At 38.7% G+C, this 22396-nt stretch overlaps 1 protein-coding gene across 1 annotated transcript in view; it reads right to left on the reverse strand.

The window, feature by feature from the left end:
* Positions 1 to 2114: 2114 nt before the first annotated feature.
* The window catches only part of LOC115763732 (nicotinamidase), a 38247-nt gene continuing 17965 nt past the window's right edge, over positions 2115 to 22396 (reverse strand). Inside the window, exons 2-7 of the mRNA XM_030706429.1 lie at positions 19897 to 20084; positions 17796 to 17982; positions 6375 to 6479; positions 5432 to 5566; positions 2791 to 3231; positions 2115 to 2728 (exon numbers count right to left, since the gene is read on the reverse strand). Of these exons, the coding sequence (XP_030562289.1) occupies positions 2609 to 2728; positions 2791 to 3231; positions 5432 to 5566; positions 6375 to 6479; positions 17796 to 17982; positions 19897 to 20084 (1176 nt within the window). The 3' untranslated portion in view covers positions 2115 to 2608. The remainder of the gene's footprint in view (positions 2729 to 2790; positions 3232 to 5431; positions 5567 to 6374; positions 6480 to 17795; positions 17983 to 19896; positions 20085 to 22396) is intronic.

Genomic DNA, 22396 nt, shown 5'->3' on the forward strand with positions numbered 1-22396 from the left:
CGATTTTTCCCTTTTTTCTTCTCGTTTTGTCGGACTTTCCCACAGCTGCCACTGACAGGCACGATGTACGTTTTACTCAGTGCCTGACCGCAACTAGAGCTCCCGCAGGCTCCCACATTACTCCAGAGCGGACAACACAGTCTGCTCAAATCTCTGGGCAAACGCATTTAGCATTCGGCAGTAGTGCGGCCCTTGTCCAGTTCCACATCCGGGCTAAAAGTTCATTGTCTCTGCTTGAAAAGGTAAACGTTTCGAGAGCAGCTCGATAAGAACCCAAAGCCAGTGCAACCGCAGCCAGATATGGATTGCTCAGCCTAGCAGAGTCCACTTTGCACTACTTACCATAAAGCTTAACCAGCTCCCGGGATTGAGAAGTCTGGACCAAGAGTTGATAGCTTCGCAGATGTAGGAGTGTGAGCCTCTACCCACACATTTGCCATGTTGTGACTGTAAGTAAAAACAGACACGTAATCCAATTGCTGTTGGCAGCCTGTGCTGTGAGATACTCTATTGACCAAGGCGTTTGCGTATATTCTATATATAAAACTGTTTGTCCTGACTGACTGATTGATGGACTCATTGGTTAACAACGCACAGTCCAAACCGTAAGAGCTAGGAAGCTGAAATTTTTACTGTAGTTACCTTATGTGATGAAGTGCACGTTAAGACGGACAAATTTTGGAAAATCGCAAGTGTGGAAAAATCGGGAATAACGTTTGTATGAAACTTTCTTGTGTACCATCCGATTGGCCCTAAACACCTTTTCAACGATCTGTGTTCACATTCAATTGAGGAGAAACCTAATTTAATTAATATATTAATTCACCCGCGCACAGATAATAACTTTTTATACCCTGAACCCATTGAAAATGGGTAAAAACGGTATATTGTATTTGTGCAAAATGTAAATGCATCAAATGCATATGTATATTCTATTTTAGAAGCTATATGTCAAGTTTGGTGACTCTAGCTCTTATTATTTACCAAAATTGCCCAAAAATCTGGATATCGATATCGATTTTTATCGATTGCTTGGAAACGGAGTAAGTTATCGATTATCGGAAACAAACTCGATCTGCGCTGGAGCTAGGAGCATCTACAGCTAAAATTTCAAGTCTCTAGCTCTTATAAGATCCTTGCGTTCATACATAGGGACGGACGGACGGACGGACGAACGGACGGATAGACAGACGGACATGGCTAGATCGACTCGGCTATTGGTGCTGATCAAGAATATATTTATGGGGTCGGAGTTGCTTCCTTCTGCCTGTTACATACATTTGGATTTTGCACAAATACAATATACTCTTATACCCATTTTTAATGGGTTCAGGGTATAAAAAATATTCAGAAAGCGAAAAATAGCATTTTACAGTTTCAACTTGCCACAATGCAGATATAAGCGCCGACGCCAACACCCACGCCCACTGGCCAGACGCTTCGGTTACTTTCTCCAGCTGTTAATAAATTTAAAGTTTTGTTTGTAGTCACTTGGCAAAAGGGAAACTCGGGCAGAAAAAAAAAAATTGAGCAGAAAAAAAATTGAGCAGAAAACTGTGGCAGCAATAGACAACACACACACCTTTTTTATGTGTGTGTGTGTGTGTGTGTGTAAAACAGAAAGTTGAAACTTTCTTCAAACGTTGCTTGAATTGGTTCTCTTGTTGTTTTTCACAACGTTGTTGCTGCGCTTGTCCAGCATTCACAGCGAGTCGCTAAAAAAAACACGCTTAATAGTCTGTGCACGAAGTATACGTATGTGTGTGTGTGTGTATATATGTGTTTTGCAGGACATTTATTTGCTTTGTTTTGAAGTTTTTTGCTTATGAAATTGGCGAGCTATACGACAATATCGGACGATATATGTATTTATGTATGGGTTCATTGAGTGTGGAACAAGATGAATGCAGAAGCGGATAGCTGAAAAAAGCATGCGACATTTATCACAGTACTTGAAATCGTATACGGTGATATGTTTACAGAGTTATTTTTTATACATTTTACAAAAATAATTTAAAATTGTTTCTAAATATTTTAAAATAATATTAAATTTAATTTATAATAAATTACTTTTGAAGCAAAATTTGTTTAAAATGTTGATTTTTATTTCTTGTACCTATTGTATTCTAAATTTCATTAACTGGGAAACATTCATCATATAAATAAATTTGATTGGTTTTCGTTATTGCTAAAACAGGTGCAATATACAACATTTGCCATGGTGCTGCGCGAGTTAACAGAGTTTCGATACTTTGTAATACTTAAGCTGTCAATAGACAAAATTGTAGGTCAACTATTGATATTAGATTATATTAAGTTCTCTATCAAAAGAAAACTGGTTAAAACGTTACCAAATTACCATAGAAATGTTTGGATAAATTTAAAAAAACCATTGCAAAAGCTGGCTGAACTACTTTATTAAAAGGCACTTCGTAGGCGTTTTTCTCTCTTTGTTTTGTCTTTGTCTATGTCTAAAACACACTATTGGTTAACTGACTATATAAGCTAGCTGCAAATTTTTTTAACTCCAGGAGCTTCTCGTCCACATGTTATTGCTTAGCTTGTGTAATTTATGATGTCTTTGAACCTTAAGCCAGCTGCGAGCTAATTAGTAGCTGGGTCTGAAGCCATTGCGCTGCGAAAGCACCGAATCGGGACTCTTGAGCTCCATGGCCAGCTTATAGCCTAGCTCGGGACGACGATCCCGACCCTCAGCCATGGCTTTGACCTGCACAAGTTAAATTGATTATTTAGTAAATAAAATAATTAGTATCGTCCACTTTGACTCACCGCATTGGTGTGCACAATGACCCCATCGCTGGTCACCACCTTCTCCTTAGTGTGCTCAATGTCATGGAAATCGGTGCCGCGGCAACAGTCATCTATCAAAATGGTACGATAGCCGGCGGATAGAGCATCCACAGCCGTTGCGCCCACACAAACATCATAGGCCAGGCCGCACACATAGATATCCGTGGTGCCCTTCATTTTAAGCTGTGCATTCAGCGTGGTATCCGAAAGTTTTTTATTGTCCCAGAAAACCGAATAGGAGTCCACCTCGGGATTGGTGCCCTTGTACACCTTGATGCCATGATCAACCACTTTCAGGTCCTTGTGCAGCTCAGCGCCCCATGAATCCTGCACACAATGACGCGGCCACAGGCGCTGCTTCATCGGCGGCGGCCCAGCAAAGATAACCGTATCGAAGACCTTGGCCGAATCGGCATCCAGCTTTGTTTGAGTATATAAGGGGATATGTATTAGAAATTGGATAAAACAAAACTTAACAGCATGATATTCTAGTCAATTGAATTAATCTTAAACTTGGTCACAGAACTTTTGTTCTTTATAGTTCAAAAGCGAACTTAAAGCTAAGTAATTTAAAATGACCTAAATCAAAAGTCACCACTCAGACTTTGTTAAATCTTACTTATAAAAGAGTTGGTTTGTTTTCTATGAAATTCGAAAATATACTGCAAAGCTCTATTTTATAATAAACTTGGCAAGCTGTCAGAAACAATTATATTATTTCTCTACAAGTTGTATACTAACTTTAATTAAGTTTTTATTATTCGATACGAAAGTATTTTCTTCTTAATTTATAATAACATTTAATTTTTTCTGAAGACAAATATGTTATACTATCGGGCAGCGCTTGGCTTTGCCTGGGCCAAGTTTTTCTTCAAATTTTATGTTTTACTTTGGCCGCGCATTTCGCTGATAGTTTATTTAAATTTTCTGTGCTACTCATGAGCCCCATTTCCACTCGGTAAAGCGGACTTTCTGAAATCGGTGAATCGGGTTTTAAGTACCTTAACATACAAATTGACCCATCGCCCATACAATTTTTGCTCCCAAACTCCCAATCAAGAGTATGAGGTCCTAGTCGGGAGCTCCCGACTAGGGGATACCCTGAACCCTCTTCTTCCAACATCAAATGCATATATATATATTATATGCATATATATTCTATTTTAGAAGCTATATATATGTCAAGTTTGGTGACTCTAGCTCTTATTATTTACCAAAACTGCCTAAAGTTCAGGATATCGATATCGATTTTTATCGATTGCTTGGAAACGGAGTAAGTTATCGATTATCGGAAACAAACTCGATTTGCGCGGGAACTAGGAGCACCTACATCTAAAATTTCAAGTCTCTAGCTCTTATAAGTTCTGAGATCCTTGCGTTCATACATACGGACGGACGGACTGACGGACAGACGGACATGGCTAGATCGACTCGGCTATTGATGCTGATCAAGAATATATATACTTTATGGGGTCGGAGATGCTTCCTTCTGCCTGTTACATACATTTGGCTTTCGCACAAATACAATATACCCTTATACCCATTTCTAATGGGTTCAGGGTATAAAAAGTTCCCTTAGTATGGTTCGAACTCGCGACAGACCGCACCACTTGCTATGCCTCTACTCAGCACCCACACCAATAATTAAGTACTTATGATAAATTTCCATGCTGTTAGCGATAGAATGCGAAGCAGACGCGCATTAATGTGTGTATGTACATGCATACAGATATTCTTCGAATTTGCGCTGGTGCCGCAAACACGTGTTTCTTAGCCGATCTTAATGAAAATTTCTACAGTATATCTTATTGTACCATAGAGTATTTGTGTATTTTTAAAAAAGTCAACTGACTGACTAACTTACTGACAGATTCGTGATCAACGCACAGCCCAAACCGTAAGAGCTAGGAAGATCAAATTTTCACTTATGTGATGAAGGTGCACGTTAAGACGGGGTTTCGGGAAATTCCACCCGCAAGTATGGAAAAATCGCGAAAAACGTTTGTATGAAACTTTTTTGATTACAATCCGATCGGCCTCAAACTCAATTTCGAAGTCCTTTGTTCAAATTCATTTGAGGGGTATTTCACACTTTTCCAAAAATGTATTCCTCCTTGGGGGAAATGGGGGTCAAAGATTTGGTGGATGGCGATTTGCGCTCAAATTCATCTACTTCAAAAATCAAAGCATCCTCGGTAGAAATGCTATTCTAAGATTTTTTGGTGCAGTTTTAAGTTTTGTCCGATTTATTTTATTATTTACCCAATTTGCTCAAAAAACTGGTTTTCGATATCAATTTTTATCGATTGCTTGGAAGCGGAGTAAGTTATCGATTATCGGAAACAACATGCGGACAAACGGTCGGACAGACGGACATCTTAGAGCATGATTTATCGGTAAGCAACCCATTTTCATCTATTTTTCATAGTTGCAAATGAAACTTGTAACAATTTCTCTTAAAGCGCATCAATCAGTCAATAAGTCAGGAGCTCAAAACAAAATAGTATGATATAATTTATATATATGGTTTAAGGCGCTTGCATAATATGAAATAATTGCTTTATATTCAATTGCCATCTTTCACTTAACTAAAATATTCGAACTATGAATCTATACTCACCGCAGATGATTCGTCCATGGGTCGCATTTTGACATTATCAATAAATGAAACATGGTCGCTGGGATGCCAGTCGAGCGAGTAGAAGACAGCATCAAAATCCACCGTATCCAGCAGCTTGTTAATGGGCTCGAGTATCTGTAAGAGAGCAGAAGGAGCGCGGTCATTGGATAAATTCCAAAAAGATAACACAAGTGGTAGGCAGAGTGGAGTGTTGGGGAGGAGTGTCACGTCTGCGAGTCTGAGTCCATAAAGCGACAACGGAAGTATGTGTTATTAATTTTGACAAATTTTCATGTTCGAGTAAGAAGCAAGTGAAGTGCCCGGCCAACAAGTGCACCACAGACAGGGGCGCATTGGCTAGGCAGGCGGGTCGAGCGGGTGCACAGTCAATTGCGGCAGATGGCAGCGATGGGAATGCCAGGAGCTGATGTCGATGCTGATATTCTCGGGCACGGGCTCGGGGCTCTCAGCTCGGCAATGGCGGCGGCGGCTGCTGCCGCTGACGATGACATCCGGCGTATGTCGCAGCGCGGATGCGACTTAAGTAAAGCATATCCGCTTCCGACTATGCACACGCACACAGCCACAGTTAAAGCTACATATACAGATACAGACACAGACACAGGCACAGCTACAGTATCTTTTGAAGGGGCGCACCGGGCTGATATACAGAGCGAGCCTCATCTTCGTCGTCGTCGTCCTCGTTGGCGGCAATGACTTTGGCTCATCCTGCGCTTTGCTTCGTTGCCTCCATTTTCATTTCTTGTTACGTTTTATGTCTTTCCGCCGCCGCATACCTGCCAGTTGCCGCCTCTGCCCACGCCTCGCCCACCTGCTCCTTATCAGCTGAGCTGCTGCCCTGTCTGTGGCCACAACTCACGACTCGCAGCTGCAAGCTTTAATTTTTTATTTTTTTGCTTTTACCATCAACTCCGGGGCTCACCTCATGTCCTTGCTGCTGTGCACTGCAATTACTTATATCCAAGGAACCACTTATAAAATCATTTTGTACATCAACAATGAGAAACGCGTTCACCGGTCGCACAATCTGCCAAGAAGTGAAAGAGAGAGAAAGATAAAGATATATAGAATTAAACAGAGAGAAAGAACCAAACACAAGGAACTTGCATTTTAATCAAATTTCCGACTTCGAAATGCTCTAATGTGATAGCAACTTTTTTAAAATTTGTATAAAATACGATATAGTCATCAGATCTTAAGTTAAGTATGTTATAGAGTGTGCTATTAAACCCTCGAAAAATATGTTTCATATAGTAAATTGTAATAAAATGAAAAAATGAATTCCTACATCTGGTTCGATCGGCCATTTCCTTTAGCCATTATATTTATTTGAGTTAAATTTGAACAATTTAAAGAAAAAAGTTATTTTCTTAATACTCCGAAATTTCGACCCATTTTTCTTTGTCCGCTTTATGCTTATGATAAACGTTTCCTGTCTGACTTTCAGACTAAAAAACAGCATGTGTAGCAAGTTTTATTAACATATATTCGCCGAGAATTGAGTTCGCATAGGCTGGCAATAAGAGAACCACACTCTATTAAGCTGCCTAATCAAGACTTTATGTTTGTCAAAACTTAATTGTTATTTTTGAAATATTCCTGACAGTTTCATAATACCCCAGCTGCTAGGGTATCAGGATGGTAACATGAGCAGCAACGAAAAATGTGTAAGAGAATTGTATGGGCAAAGTAAGTGAAGCAAACGCCGCAAAAGACGCCGGGCCAAAGTACATAAGCACAAACATGAAAAGCTACAAAGAAATTTGTATACATGTGCATTAGCTGCGGCTTGTGTGTGTGGGTGTATGTTTTGGTGTGTCCACAAAATTTGTGTGTGTGCGCTGATGAGTTTCTTCATTTTATTCATTTTTTTTTTCTACTTTTTGCTCTTCTTTTTTGTTACCGCCCATTATAAATGCGTTTTAAATGAAGTAAAAGCCAGTCAAAAAAGCTCTCGAAAAAACACTTCGCACACACATGAGAGCAAAGAGCTCGTTAAGTTTGCTATTGCTATTTTGACTGGCAGCCCAGAGCTACATAGAGTACCCAGCATAGAGTATAGCAGTCGAATAGACAATCAACGGTAGCAGCAGCAGCAGCAGCAGGAGCAGCAGTAGGAGCAGGAGCAGCGTTATCCTCGACAGCGTTCGTCGTCTAAGCTGATTATGTTCGAGCATATTTAAAATTAGTGAAGCGCTTTTAATTTGTTATTTATGTGCACGCTGATTATGAATGATTATGATCTATGCGCAAACACGCACACGGACGCACAGCAGTCGAAGCAGAGACACACACACACATTCCTCTGACTGGAACTGAAGCGGAAATAGAAAGAGCAGCAGCTCTTTGCGTGACACGCGAAACACGAAGCCTGCTCAAACTTGGTATGCATAATCTATAATATTTAATTTTATTTCATTACAAGTTGTTTGTAATATAGTAGGTTTAGTAATGGCATGGAAACTTCGTTAAAAGATATGCATTTTATTTAACATAAAATGAAAAGTAAGAAAATAAAAATATTTGAAATTTTCTATTGACATAAGTTTTTCAATTTGGAAAAACTAACCCGTACCTTAAAATATATTTGATATTATCCATAGACTCGTCAGATATTTACATATTTATACATATTTTATGCTTTACTATCCTTTTAAAAGAAGAAGTAATACGCTTTTACCCATTTTAAATGGGTTCAGGGCATAAAAAGATACTCACAACAGCTAAATTTCAGGGATTTTAATTATTTTCCATTTCATAATTTTCGCCAAAACTATATATGCGAATTACTTACTATAATATACGCAGCTGAATTAATTTTAATTGAAGATATCAGGCAGTATAACATATATATGTGTGTAGGTATATGATCAGAATAATAATAATTACTTTTTATACCCTTAACCCATTAAAAATGGGTATAAGGGTATATTGAATTTGTGCAAAATCCAAATGTATGTAACAGGTAGAAGGAAGCATCTCCGACCCCAAAAAGTATATATATTCTTGATCAGCATCAATAGCCGAGTCGATCTAGCCATTTCCGTCTGTCTGTCCGCCCGTCCGTCCGTCCGACGTCCGTCCGTATGTATGAACGCAAGGATCTCAGAACCTATAAGAGCTAGAGACTTGAAATTTTAGATGTAGATGCTCCTAGTTACCACATTATTATCTAAAGAAAAAACTTCTCTTTAAGTTAATCTGATTATTTTTAAATAGATGCGATATTTTCAATCAGAAATAATTCTAATTATAGTTGAAATATCTTAAATTAGGCCAGTTTACATTTTTTGAATAGCTTTCAATTTTGTATGACTTACAAACATTCTCTGATTTCAATATCAGAATGTCAGCCCATTTTGCCATCTCTAGAAATCAGAATTATTTACCGCTTGTTGTTGCCCAGCTTTGATTTGTGTTGCTGTTGCAACTGTTGGCAGAGCGTTTAAAATATGTCATCCAGCTAAATGTTTTAAAGCGGCCAACGTGAGTTGCAGTAGCAGCAACTGCAGCAGCAGCAGGTGGCACGCAAATGGAGCTGTGTAGCAAAGATGGAAGCGCCAGCGGGTTGGCGCTGCGCTGAAAGGTTGGCTTGTTGTTGCTGTTGCGGGGCAGACAACGCTTAAGCAGTTGATGATTTATCGCGCGTTGCCAGTGTCCGTGGCTGTGGCTGTGGCAACTGGCAGTGGTTAGCATTAGTGCCGCTTGCAACATCGTGGTGCAGCGTGGTGCAATGCCGTCGCATAGTTGCGGAAGTGATTTACATTTCGCATGTTGGGCATACGACGCATTTTGAACATAGTTTTGGGTTAGCATACTTAGAGATAATGGCCGGATAAAGGTAGTTAATGTATCAATTTGGTTGTGCAAGTCTGCCTTGGTGTGTCTGTTCACGCGCGCGAGTGTGCGAGAGTTGTTCTGGGGCTTAACATTTATCACGCACGGAATTAGATGTGCTCCAGAATGGCTTAGCAGGCCATAAGGGGCTCAAAATTAAACTGCTCTACAAGGTAATAAGTGGGTAGTAGCATGCCGGAACTAATGGAAATTTCTAGATAATATATTGTTTTCCTTATGATCAACAGGGGCAACCCGGCTCTAGTTAAGGAATAATAATTTGTAATATTTTGTTAAATGTCAAAAACATGCAAAAGTTTTATAGATTACTTTTAAAATAAGCACAATTATTTTCCTTATGATCAACATGGGAAACCCGTGTCTGGTTTAGGAATAATAATATGTAATACTCTGTCATGCAACAATTTTTATACCCTGAACCCATTAAAAATGGGTATAAGGGTATTTTGTATTTGTGCAAAATCTAAATGTATGTAACAGGCGGAAGGAAGCATCTCCGACCCTATAAAGTGTATATATTCTTGATCGGCACCAATAGCCGAGTCGATCTAGCCATGTCCGTCTGCCTGTCTGTCCGTCTGTCCGTCTGTCCGTATGTATGAACGCAAGGATCTCAGAACCTATAAGAGCTAGAGACTTGAAATTTTAGATGTAAATGCTCCTAGTTCCCCCGCAAATCGAGTTTGTTTCCGATAATCGATAACTTACTCCGTTTCCAAGCAATCTTTAAAAATCGATATCGATATCCTGATTTATGGGCAATTTTGGTAAATAATAAGAGCTAGACTCACCAAACTTGACATATAGCTTCTAAAATAGAATATATATATGCATCTGATATTGAGAAGAGGGTTCAGGGTATCCCCTAGTCGGGAGCTCCCGACTAGAACCTCTTACTTGTTTTTGATATTTTATAGTATCTATAGTCAAAATATGTTTCTCTTTATCAAAATTGTCTTCATAAATTTATTAATTTCACTTACTTCGTCTTACTTCCCATTACTCCCGGCATTACCATTTCCATTTGCCCTCACCGCATACTCAATTTTATCAATTAATTATACAGCACCTAGTTGGACAACTTGGAAAAACTTCCTCAGCTAACCTCAGACATCTCCGTCCATCAATTTGGGCCACAATTTGCACATGAAATTCGCTCAGCTCAAAGGGGCTCTACCACAAGAAATCAGAGCAGCAGTCATCCAATTATGAACCATTTAACGCAGCTGCTGCTACTGCTGCTGATGAGCCTGTTCCTCTCCTTTTCCCCTCTCCTGATCCACGCAATAGGCAAAGTAAAGTTGGCAAATTAACACGCACCTTATGCTGACTCCTGTCCCTTGTCTTTGGCTAATGCAAACAACTGACCCTTAGCCCACTTATTATTGCTCCCCGTCCCTCAACGGCCCTGTAGCCACAGTTTAATTTAAAGTTGAAACTATGAATGCTTGATTAAAGTGCCAAGAAGTGCTTACATCTTAAAGCTTAGCTAAAGCCACAGGGATGGCGCACGCCATTTGCGAGACGGCAACAGGACAGGCAGAAATCCTGTTCATTCATTTGGCTGGCAAATATGTTACAGCTAAATTAATTATTGAGCGTTGAGTACAGGGCCCACAGACACGTTGTGGATGTGACACCCACCTCCCTTCGTACACCAATCGAATGCCTCTGCGCTGTGCGGAGCTTGCGGTATGTGCGGCCAGGACAAGACAAGACAAGACACCTTTTTGGTAACCACAGCAAATCTTAAATTCAAATTACACTTCAACCCGATTCTGTCAGGGTTGCAACAAAGGGAACAAGTTATAGAAATAACTTTGCTATATCTAGCTCTCTCTCGCTCTCGCTCTCTCTCTTTCTCTCTGACTCGCTCTCTGGCGTCAGTGGCATGTGTGCATGTTGAAAGTTTCCGTCTTTTGGCTGCTGCCATGCAACATTTCGAGTCAATTTCAGTGCTGAATAAATTTCAAAATCCCTAAAACCCAAAGAGCCGAAAAAGTTGCGTCGGCAAGGAGCAAGCGAAGGACGAGAGGAAGGCGCACATGAATCGTATGAAATTCAACGTGATATTGAAGTATGTGCCAAAAGGGAAACGTGCCCAGGCACACTCACACCAACCTACCCCCTCCTCACCCACCCACACACACACACACACACACACACACACACACACACACACACACACACACGCACACAAATATTTGGGTCTATGTGTGAGGCAGGTGCTAAAGCAATTTCCGTTTTGAAATTGTTGCATAAGTTGGCGGTTCTCGCAGTTCTGGGCCTGCCATTTGGCACATACTTCACTCTCGCTCCCGCGCCTTTCTCTGCAGCCCCCCCCCCCCCCTTCCCCATCCCTCCAGCCACTCACGTATAGCCGTCTATATATATTTTTAGCAAACTCCTCGCATAGACCCAGACAGCACCCGAAACATTGTCGCTGACAATGTGGGTTTTTGGCATGTTCTGCGATCTGCAGCCAGACAAAATTACATTATACAATTTATGCGGCTGACTGAGACCAGCAAATTGTTTGCCCAACTCCCCGACGAGCGTCTAGCAAAAACTAACCATAAATAACTTTTCCCAAAACATTCCCAAAATCTATTTCTGCATCCACCTATGCTGGTGCATAACTTTACCAAACCTCCTGGCTAAAAAATAAAACATCTTCAGCTCATGTGCCAATAAGCTGATTAAACGAAACTTTTGTACTAATTATTCGATAATCTGCACAGCTTTCAAATTTTTTATGTTATTAATTTGTTATCTGAGCTGTTAAAATCTAAAGTGGCTAAAAAGGGTAGAATGGTTTTGTACAAATGTATGTAACAAGGAGAAGGAAGCATCTCCGACCCAACAGTATATAAATATTCTTGATCAGCATCAATATCCGAGTCGATCTAGCCATTTCCGCCTGGCTGTCCGTCTGGAGACTTTAATTTTTTATACCCTGAACCCATTAAAATTGGGTATAAGGCTATATTACATTTGTGCAAAATCCAAATGTATGTAACAGGCAGAAGGAAGCATCTCCGACCCCATAAAGTATATATATTCATGATCAGCATCACTAGCCGAGTCAATCTAGCCATGTCCGTCTGTCTGTCCGTCCGTCCGTTCGTCCGTATGTATGAACGCAAGGATCTTAGAACCTATAAGAGCTAGAGACTTGAAATTTTAGATGTAAATGCTCCTAGTTCCCCCGCAAATCGAGTTTGTTTCCGATAATCGATAACTTACTGCGTTTCCAAGCAATCTTTAAAAATCGATATCGATATCCTGTATTTTGGGCAATTTTGGTAAATAATAAGAGCTAGAGTCACCAAACTTGACATATAGCTTCTAAAATAGAATATATATATGCATTTGATGTTGGAAAAAGAGGGTTCAGGATATCCCCTAGTCGGGAGCTCCCGACTAGAACCTCTTACTTGTTTTTTTTTAAATATATTAAGAATTTGAGTTTCACAACCGTTCTGTGGCCCTAACATTTTTGCATTTTATGTTTCAATTCACAGCCACCTTGTTCTTGCTCTTTCTACTTCTCACATCCTAGCGCTCTCTGTCACTCTTTTCCCTTTTGATTCAATGCAGCCTAATACCGGAAAGCTCTTTCTATTGGAAAAACATTTTTCATGTCAGACAACTGCCCAATCCAATTAAACAAAAACTGCCCAACTACCAACAGTTTTCTCACTCTCGCGCCTCTAAATCAACTGCCACAACTCTGCAAGCTCTCCCTCTCTCTCTCTCTCTCTCTCTATCTCTCTCCTTCCCTGTTTCTCAATCTCTCTGCTGGTGCTTTTTGTATGTTATAAGTCATTAACTTTCTAAATAATCGCCGCACCGTGTCAACTTTGGTCGTTAAACTTTCATCAGCCGAGGACGCGTCGGTAAGCGCTGGGATTCAGGATTCAGGATAGGGAATCCCAAAAACGAAGCGAAGGAGACGTGGACTGAGGGGGAGTGAAGGAAGGAAGTAAAAAATTAAGCGCTCTGGACAAGCGACAGCGTCACAAAAACGGAGCAAAATTTATAGCAAGATATTATTTTCCGGTCGATGAGCAGACAAGTCGTTGGGCGACTTTTGCCACACACTGTGCGGCGGTGTACTTGTGCTCCAGCTAACGTCCCGGCACCAGAACCTGTGGCCGTGTTTTTTGGTGTCGGTGCGTAACTGAGCACAGTAAGAAAAAGCAGAAAAAAAAGACTGTGGCACATTGTGCCATAAATGAAGACATTATAAACGATGCTGCGGCGCGACCCACCTCAACCACCCGAAACCACCCTCAATGTGGGTATGTCAGCGGGTGTGTGTGATGGTGTGTGTGTGTGCAAGTAAGTGCGCCCAAGATTAACGGTAGACATTGTAAGACACTTAAAGCTGTAGAACATTTTTGAGTCTCTTTGTGGTTGGGGGTTCAATGAACTATATTATGACGCGCCTTATATGATATATTACGGCTCGCAAAATGTGCCAGCGAGCACACATAACCTAGAAATTTATATATATTTATAAATATATATAGACTGGCAATTTACGACAACGCGTTGGACTAAGCGAGCAGGTGGCAGCAGACGGTAATAAATGTGTTATATGAAGATAACTTGTTAAGGAAATGAAAACGCACGAAAGACCAAACATATATATATATTTACGTATCTACATAAAACGAAACTGGCAACAGCTGCCGTTCTAGGCGATTCTCAGCATTATCAGTTGTTATTCTGTGCTCTTAAAATATTTATAGCCCGCAAATGAGCAAACAAAAACATAAAGGTAACAGGTCTATTAAGTTTGTTGGTCTATTTGAAAGAAATAAATTAAAACTGCGTTCCAAGTTCCTTTTTTTACTCAAGAATGTCGGTTGCTTTTGGGGTTTCTAAAACATATTATTTCAGATAATTCTATTAAAATAATCTTTGATTTCAAATCTATTATTGGCTTAAATTTTAAGCTTCATTTCGAAAGAGTGTACTTTGCACGAGCTACTGCTGATAATTAAATCTAGAGTTTATGCTTAAAGTCTGTTCTAGTCGTTTTTAACCAGTTTCTTTGAAAAACTCTAAAGTTTTTAGCACAAAATTAATTTGCGGAAACTTTTTCTTTGTCAATTAATATACTATATATACTATTAAACCGAGCACATCGGGGTGATGAGAGAAACCACAACGTTGAGCACTCGGTTGGAACCTTCAATTTCAGCACTTTAACTTTCAGTTAAAAAGGTCATTCTCGTGCACTTGGTCCCTCATCAAAAGCGCTGCTTGCGTGCTTCTTGTGGCGAGTGCTTGTCAGAGACCGCAGTATTAAACGCTTCAGAGCACAGCAGGACCTACATACTCGCACACACACACACACACACCCCAGGCACACCTTTTGTGCAGCTGGTTTAAAAAGCATTTTCTGCACATTTAAGCACATATATTACGCATTTCACAATGCAAACGCACAATCAAAGCAACAAAATGTAAACGCAGTCGCATTGAATTATGCCCATAAAATTAGGTTTATTACACCTTATACCGCGCCTCCCTATTGCCCCTGCCCAACCCTTGCCTATCTTTGTTTTGATTGTTTTTACAGTGCAGACATTATTTCCATAAATTTGCGTTCATTTCCGTTTCCGCCACTTCAAACGGTTCAAACATTACAAACAGCTGGACGCACACACATACAGACAGACACACACACACACACGCACACACACACACACACACACACACACAAACACACACACGCACACACACACACACACACACACACACACACACACACACACACACACACACAAAACCGCGCAAAAATATTTAGAGCTCAATGCAAATGATTTACGAGCCTTAAATGTTCTATTTACACGTTTATTTCATTTGAACGGGTCGCAAGATTCGCTGTTCTAAGTTTGCCTCTTGCCTCGCGCGTCCAACGTTTTATTTGTTTATTATGCAAATTTCTCGTTTGCCTGTTGTTGCTTTTTCTTTTACTTTTTTTTATTATTATTATTATATTTTTATTTTATTTTACTTTCTTTTCATTTTTGACTGTGCGCTCTTCACGCAAACATTAAACTGCAAAATTACCATTTATACAATTCATGCGGAAATACAAACAAGTCAATTTTATGGAACGCAATTTTTGTTGTTGTTGTTATGTTTTTATTTTTTCCTTTGACAAGCCAACGCAAAATACTGTTGCTGCAGGGCGGTAGGTCTGCCATTTTTTAAGTGTTCCCTTTATTATGATATCAGCTGCCGGAACATTTTTTATACGTTAATAAATTTTTATGCAATATTCCACAATTTGGCAGGCAGCGGTGGTTAGTGTGGGGTTGGCTGGGTAAGGGGAGAATCATCATCGTTTAAATGGCATATCAAAAATGAAATTATTTTTGTGAAATAATTTGTCGCGTGACAAACGAGGGCTGTCAGTGTTCAACAGGCAGACAGGCCAACCAGACAATACGTGCAACCTACCATGCATACACGGAATATGCTAAGGGCGAATGAGAGTACGAACCAGAACATTTTCGAGAAAAATCAGACATACATGCTTGCCTCTCGACCGAAATTTAACTGCAAATGTAGACTCACGAATTCGTTAGAAAAGTTGGCTGTATAATTTAACGCTTTCCAAGCAAGTGTTTCAAAGTTTTCTTTACAAAATTAAGAAAATTCTATCCTTAGAGATTAACCAGAGAATAGCTGACCTTTTACTATAAATATGCAACGTCTGTCTTCCTTAGGGCATATCCTCATGTTTTTGCTGTTTATTGAGCATTAAATAAATATTAAAAAGTTTTTTTATTAGAAGAAACTTTATGGCTTTTTTTTTGATATTCTGTTTTGGGTTAAAATAGAATGAAAACGTCTATCAAACTGCATAAAATTAAGTAAATAATATAAAGTATACTAATTGAAATAAAAAACTTAAAAGTCTTCATATTCTATTCGAGTAATTATAAAACTTTGTATAGATATACCATGAAACACTTGTCTATATCTACATATATGTGCAGAACGATCTTTAATATTATTACGCAGAAATTGTTCTTCACCGTTATTGTTATATAAATGTTCCACATATCTTAAAAAGTTATTTTGCCCAAAATTTTATATTTTCTTAAATAAAGTAAATGTAAATGTAAAATAAAAAATTTGGCATTTTCTACAAAACTTTTCTTAAGTTTGCAGCTTAGTTTAAATTCAAATTAAATTGTAATTTATATTAAAAGTACATTAACCCACAACAATTGCCACCGCAAAGTGGAAACTTTTGCTTTGCGTAAATGCTACTTTAAATACTAAATAAAGTATACACTCTGTGCGAACTGTATATGCACCAGAAGTGACCCTTTGATTTTTTACTTACTTATTTTGATTAAATTGTGTGTGTTGTCAATAGCAAAGCCGTCGAAAAATTTTAAGTAGCTTTAAAGACAACAAATTTTCAACATCACATACGCAGTTTTATGACAGTGACTGTGGCCAACAAAATGGCATAGAAAAAGCAAAAAAAAAAAAAAAAAACAGAAATAATACAAAATAAAGAAAATGCAAAACAGACATATTCAAGAAAACAGGCAGTAGATGATGTCGCCAAGCCGTAGACTACAGTAAAATTATTCCAAATCTTTTTTTCGTCTTATTTTTGTTTTTGTGATATTTTAATATGCGAGCACTGCGACTCGATGGCTGGCGAAGGGCCGAGCCAGGAGCTAACCAAATGAATGCAGCTCCGCTTCCCATTTTTATTTGTCACGCGTTTTTATCACGTTACGTGCGGAGCAACACAGAGTGTACATAGTATAGATATAGTGAGTGTGTGCGTGGGTGTGTGTGTGTGACAGTCCCAGCATCAGATTATCACATTTGCATACGCGCCGCTGCTGTTTCGTGACAGGGTCAGTGCGATGATGATGACGATGACCATAGCAAGGGATATGATATAGGAGTTTGAGGGTAGCATGGGTGTGTGTGTGAGTGGGGGGCGGGTGGGGGAGGTAACGCTGATGAAAGCCATATAGCTCCCTTCACACCCTTACTCCCACCAAATGCAGAAAGGCGCAGCACCCGGCCTGACGTGTGACATTTGCTGTAAGCGACATTTTACCGTCCAACAAGGACTGATCAGGATTGAATTACACACACAATCCGGGACTCGGCCACTTTGATTGCAAACGCTGTGAATGGATGCAAATTTCGGCTGTGCGTGTGTGCGTGAGTGTGCGTGTTTGTGCGTCTGTGTGCGTGTGCATGTATGTTGGGGTTTTTATGACGCAGCTTCCGCGTTGGCAAAACGTTGACAAATATTTTATTATCACATTTTTTGATTTTATGAGTCCCCGGATATAAATCACTGAGTGACGAGAAGCTTGCCACAACCACACGCACACTCATACACACAGACACATCGCCTGATAATAGTGAATGATGGGCTTAAACCAGACAAACCTCTAACACACACACTTAGCTTGCTTACCGTTTTTATCCATTGATTCCAGCAAAATTTAAATTCCTCTCTATCGATGAAGCCATCGCCGTTCGTATCAAAGACAGCGAAAATTTGCTCGAGGCGTTCGTGTGGCACATCATAGATGTGCCCCTTGTCATTGCGGAACAGTGCACGGCAGATTAGCGTAAACTCAGCCAGATTCAGACGGTCATCGCTGTCGAGAGTTGGAGCAGCAGTTGAATCGGGCATGAAAATAAATGAGAGGCAGGCAGACAGAAATAAAGTTAGTTTCCAATATCAAAATCGGATGAGTGCGGCATTGGAGCAGGTAAATTGAGTAGGGATAGGTACAGATCGGGTTGGGGTTTGTTACAGTTGCCCTTTGGGGTTGTTTGTCATGTTGTAGATGGTTCGTTGGTTGGCTGCTGTCAGTTGGTGGTAGCTGTGCTTTAAGTGCCATTCGCATTTCATTTATTTATAGCATACTTTTTGGGTGCGGCTGCAACCCCTCACAGAAGCTGCTTTCAATTCGTTTTCGTTTAATTAAGGTAAAATTAATACGATTATGTTTATTGATTTACGCTTATAGCGACGACCACATAAAACTGTTGAAAATGTCAATTAGAATTAATTTATGCAACATTTTCCACTTTTTCCTTCTCTTTGCGTAACTTCTTCTGAATGTGGCTTTCATAAATTAACTGAGATTTGGCAAAAATAAACGCAGCGTTTTAATGTCACATTTTTATTTTTTTTGTGTTAAATAAATAATGCCCGCAAAATTTGTTATGCTGCCCATTGATGCTGCTAATTCACTTAATTTTGTTTATTTATTTTCACGATTTATTTATTTATTATGGCAACTTTCACACTTTTACAATTTGTTTAAATATTACCTTTTTTTATATAATTGATTTGCTTTGTCACGGGATGCAAGTAAAATGGTACGAATTAAACGGAAATATTTCAATTTCAATTTACTATGAAGTAATTAAATTAATGCTATAAGTAACAAATTAAACAAATTTAAATTAAAAGTTGTCAACTAGTAAATGTCCTGTACAAGGCTCTAAAGTATCCAAAAATATTTCTGTTTTATTTTTGCAAATACTTAGTATTCAATTATGTGCAAAAAATCCAATCGTTATAAATTGCCAAATTTAAAGAGCTGATATCAAATTTTAAGGCTCTAACTCTTATTTTTGTTTTGTGATCGCTTAGTAATTTTTTATCTTATTCAACTATCGAGTAGGAAAAAAAAAAAAATTATGAAAACTCTTCATGTTACATGCATAAGCTCTAGCGTGCTATACCTCATATATATGTATGTGTATATGGTTACAGGGTATACAAAGAGAATAATGGATAAGTAAAATGTTATGAAGCATTTTTCATATTATTTATTCATACTTCACTGCTGTCCGCGACAATATTTAATTGATCTAGTTTATTTTGAGGCATTTAAGTGCATTAATAATTTTATTTATGTTTGTGTAGAGTATATTGTTATTATAATGTTTATAAATAATTTTCACTTATTATTAAGAATTCGATTTTATTTATATGTATATAAATTATATACAGCAAATTATATACAAAATAAGTAAATAAATATTTAATATGGCTTTATCAACTTTTGTTTGGTAATATTTTTATTGACATAAATTTATTCATATATATTTGATTTATATAATTATTTAAATATTTATTTAGCTGGCTCGGGGTTTAATTTTAGGTCAATTATATATATTTTATATATTTATTATTATATACATATTTTATACATTTTTTGAATATTTATTAAAGTGTTTTATTTTAGTTTTTGCTATTATTATATAAAAACATAAAATGCTCTGACAGTTTAATTTATTTTAACTTTTTATTCATGCTTATAATTTTAAAAAATTTAGTTATCTTGGAGAATATTTATTAAAAGTTTTTGTTTTTAACCGCACAGTTTATATATGCATACGTTTTTGTTATATATATTTTTTTTTAATATTAGGAGTTCAGTCTATATTTTTAAAATTTGTTTATTGACGATCTTTTTCACTGGGTGTCATATTATATGCGTGTAATTTTTTTTCATTTTATTTTGGACTCTGTCGTCTGTTTATTTCATACGCACCCATCCTTGTCGAATGCCGTGAAGCAAGCGTCCATTGCTGAACCGTTCGAATCGTCAATGACAATTGGCGGTGTTGGTGAATCCATCGCTGTGACAACGTTGCCAACGTGTCCAAGCAGCAAACAACGTGAGCGCTGTGTGCAAGTTCTCTGAGTTTGCGACTTAATGAAGCCTCGAGCCGAAGCCAACTGCAAGTTAAGGTGAAGCCATCAATAATAACAGTAGGAAACACACACACACACACACACGATAGTGTGGCCCCGCCCACTGCCCTTTCGTTGAGACAAGCTTTGGGTTGGGGCTGCCGTCTTACCCACTCAGCTTGAACGCCCGCCAGTTACTGAGCCGCTGGCTCTGTCCCATTTCGATGGTCGCCTTGCCATAGATTTATCGAATAAACAAAGCACCGCCCGCACCACTTGCACCATCGTCATGACGACGTCATCTTGTGGTTTATTTTATTTATTTGATATCACGCCCCACCCATTGACCATCGAACCAGCCAAGCGAGAGCGGCTATTGTGGCTGCGCCCGCAGCGATTACCTGACGGCATTTTTCCCAATCAAAACTGCGCATTGTGTAAGCCTTTTGTGGCTATTGTTGTTGTTGCTTTTGTTGTGAAAATGTGAAATGTGGAAAACGCCTTTGCGGCCGTTGGCACAACAAAATGCCAAACTCGTAACCATTCAAAAAAAAAAAAAAACTAAATGCGGGCGCATCGACTGCCATGTGAACGAGCTGTGCGAAACGCGATGCATTTAGAGGTGGCTTAAAACGCGTGAGAAGTACAGTTGCCACACATCAAGTTTTTAGCCTCGTTTCTGTGTTTTTTTTAATATTATTGGCATAGGTTGCATATTCTACTTGAAGGGAGACTTTCAGAGTGGGCTAACCACCACCCCCCTCCTCCCATCCACCCCCTTCCACCAACCCGCCCACTCTTCGAGTTAAAATCAAGTTCTTGTGCTGACGCAGACTAACAAGGCCAATTGTTGGCATGTGGACAGGGCTTTTGTCAGCTATTTCTTCATATTACCCACAATTTCTGAGTACGTCTATAAGAGGTGACAATGCGAATTTCGCCAGCAACTTTGGTGATAATCAACTGCGAACTCACCTAACGAAATATAATTTTGCCTTGACCTACTTCAGCAGCAGAAGACACCATCTTGAGTTAAGCAACTAGCAATTCATTGATTTTGATAGAGCGAGCTATAATTATGGTTCTTTAGCTTTAAAATAGTTTCTCAGAGGGCGACAAAAGAAATAGCGCAATAATCGATACAGCTGGCTCAGTCATTCAGGCAACTTAATATCCGGAGTTCGATACCGAATGTAAATATAAGTATTGTTATTAGATAGGTTTATTATTATTTATGTGGCATGTTAATGTTAATAAAAAAAGAAACAACAAAAAAATTGCGATCATTAGAATAAAACATCTAATTCAAAATCAAGACTTGGGCATAGATTTAGTAGTCTTATCGATAAAGTGAGCTCTTAGATGATGATATATCTATAAAGTTAATTGCGGCTCTCCTTTAAACTTCGCCTATCCTCAAAAGTTCGCTCATTATGAAATCGAGCATGGCTCTCAATGACAACTAACAAGATTCTCATTGGAAATATGAAGATGCAATTCGTGTTGAAAATAATATAATAAAATTGTATGATTAAAAAACTATGTAATACAAAAAAGGAAATAAAGGTCTTCCAACATGTTCGGCGTGCGGCTCAAACCCAGGACACCTGGCTTGTTAATCCATCGCCCAGACAATTAAGCGACATAGGATTTGTAATCCTGATTGGCTTCGCTTTGTTATTTTAATAAAGCACATTTGCATGTCTGCATTTTTTTATTGTAATCACTGCCCACCTTGGAGAGCGCCTTTTCCAATACTAGGCCTCACATTCAACCAAAACCTTTTCGGCTCTAGTAAAAATTACTACTTCCCAGCTGTTAGGGCTTGGTTGATGCGGACATATTTTCCTAAAATATTTCACAAAATCTAAATTGAACCATATTTTTAAGCAACATTGGCATGCTTAGCCAATAAAAATTTCAGAAATGGAAAAAATAATATTTATTTAAATAAGGCACATCATGTCACAACGTGCTGCTCCTTTAGCTCCCAACTAAAGCTAAGCTAGGAACAGCCTAATCCTTCATTTTTCCTGTTTTTTTTTTTTTTTCTTGCTGCCCTTAGCAAGTCGTAACGGCAGCTGCGACCAGAATAAAATTATATAAGCCACAAAGCTATAGATTTCCATTTAACTAAAAGTCGTCGCAATCCAGACACAGGCTCAAAGCCGAACATTGTTCATGTTGTGCCGACATACATATAAGAAATAATGCGCAGCGAGCGATAAATTTAAATTTTATATGTATGTTTACTTAATATTAAAGATTTATGCACAATATGTGTAGCAGAGCAACTGCAACAGCAGCAGGCACACACACACTCACATACACAAGCACACACATAGGTGGAAAAGGTC

The sequence above is a fragment of the Drosophila novamexicana genome, unplaced genomic scaffold, assembly GCF_003285875.2.
Source record: "Drosophila novamexicana strain 15010-1031.04,08,12 unplaced genomic scaffold, DnovRS2.1 tig00000770-arrow-pilon, whole genome shotgun sequence".
NCBI classification, from domain to species: Eukaryota; Metazoa; Arthropoda; class Insecta; order Diptera; family Drosophilidae; genus Drosophila; species Drosophila novamexicana.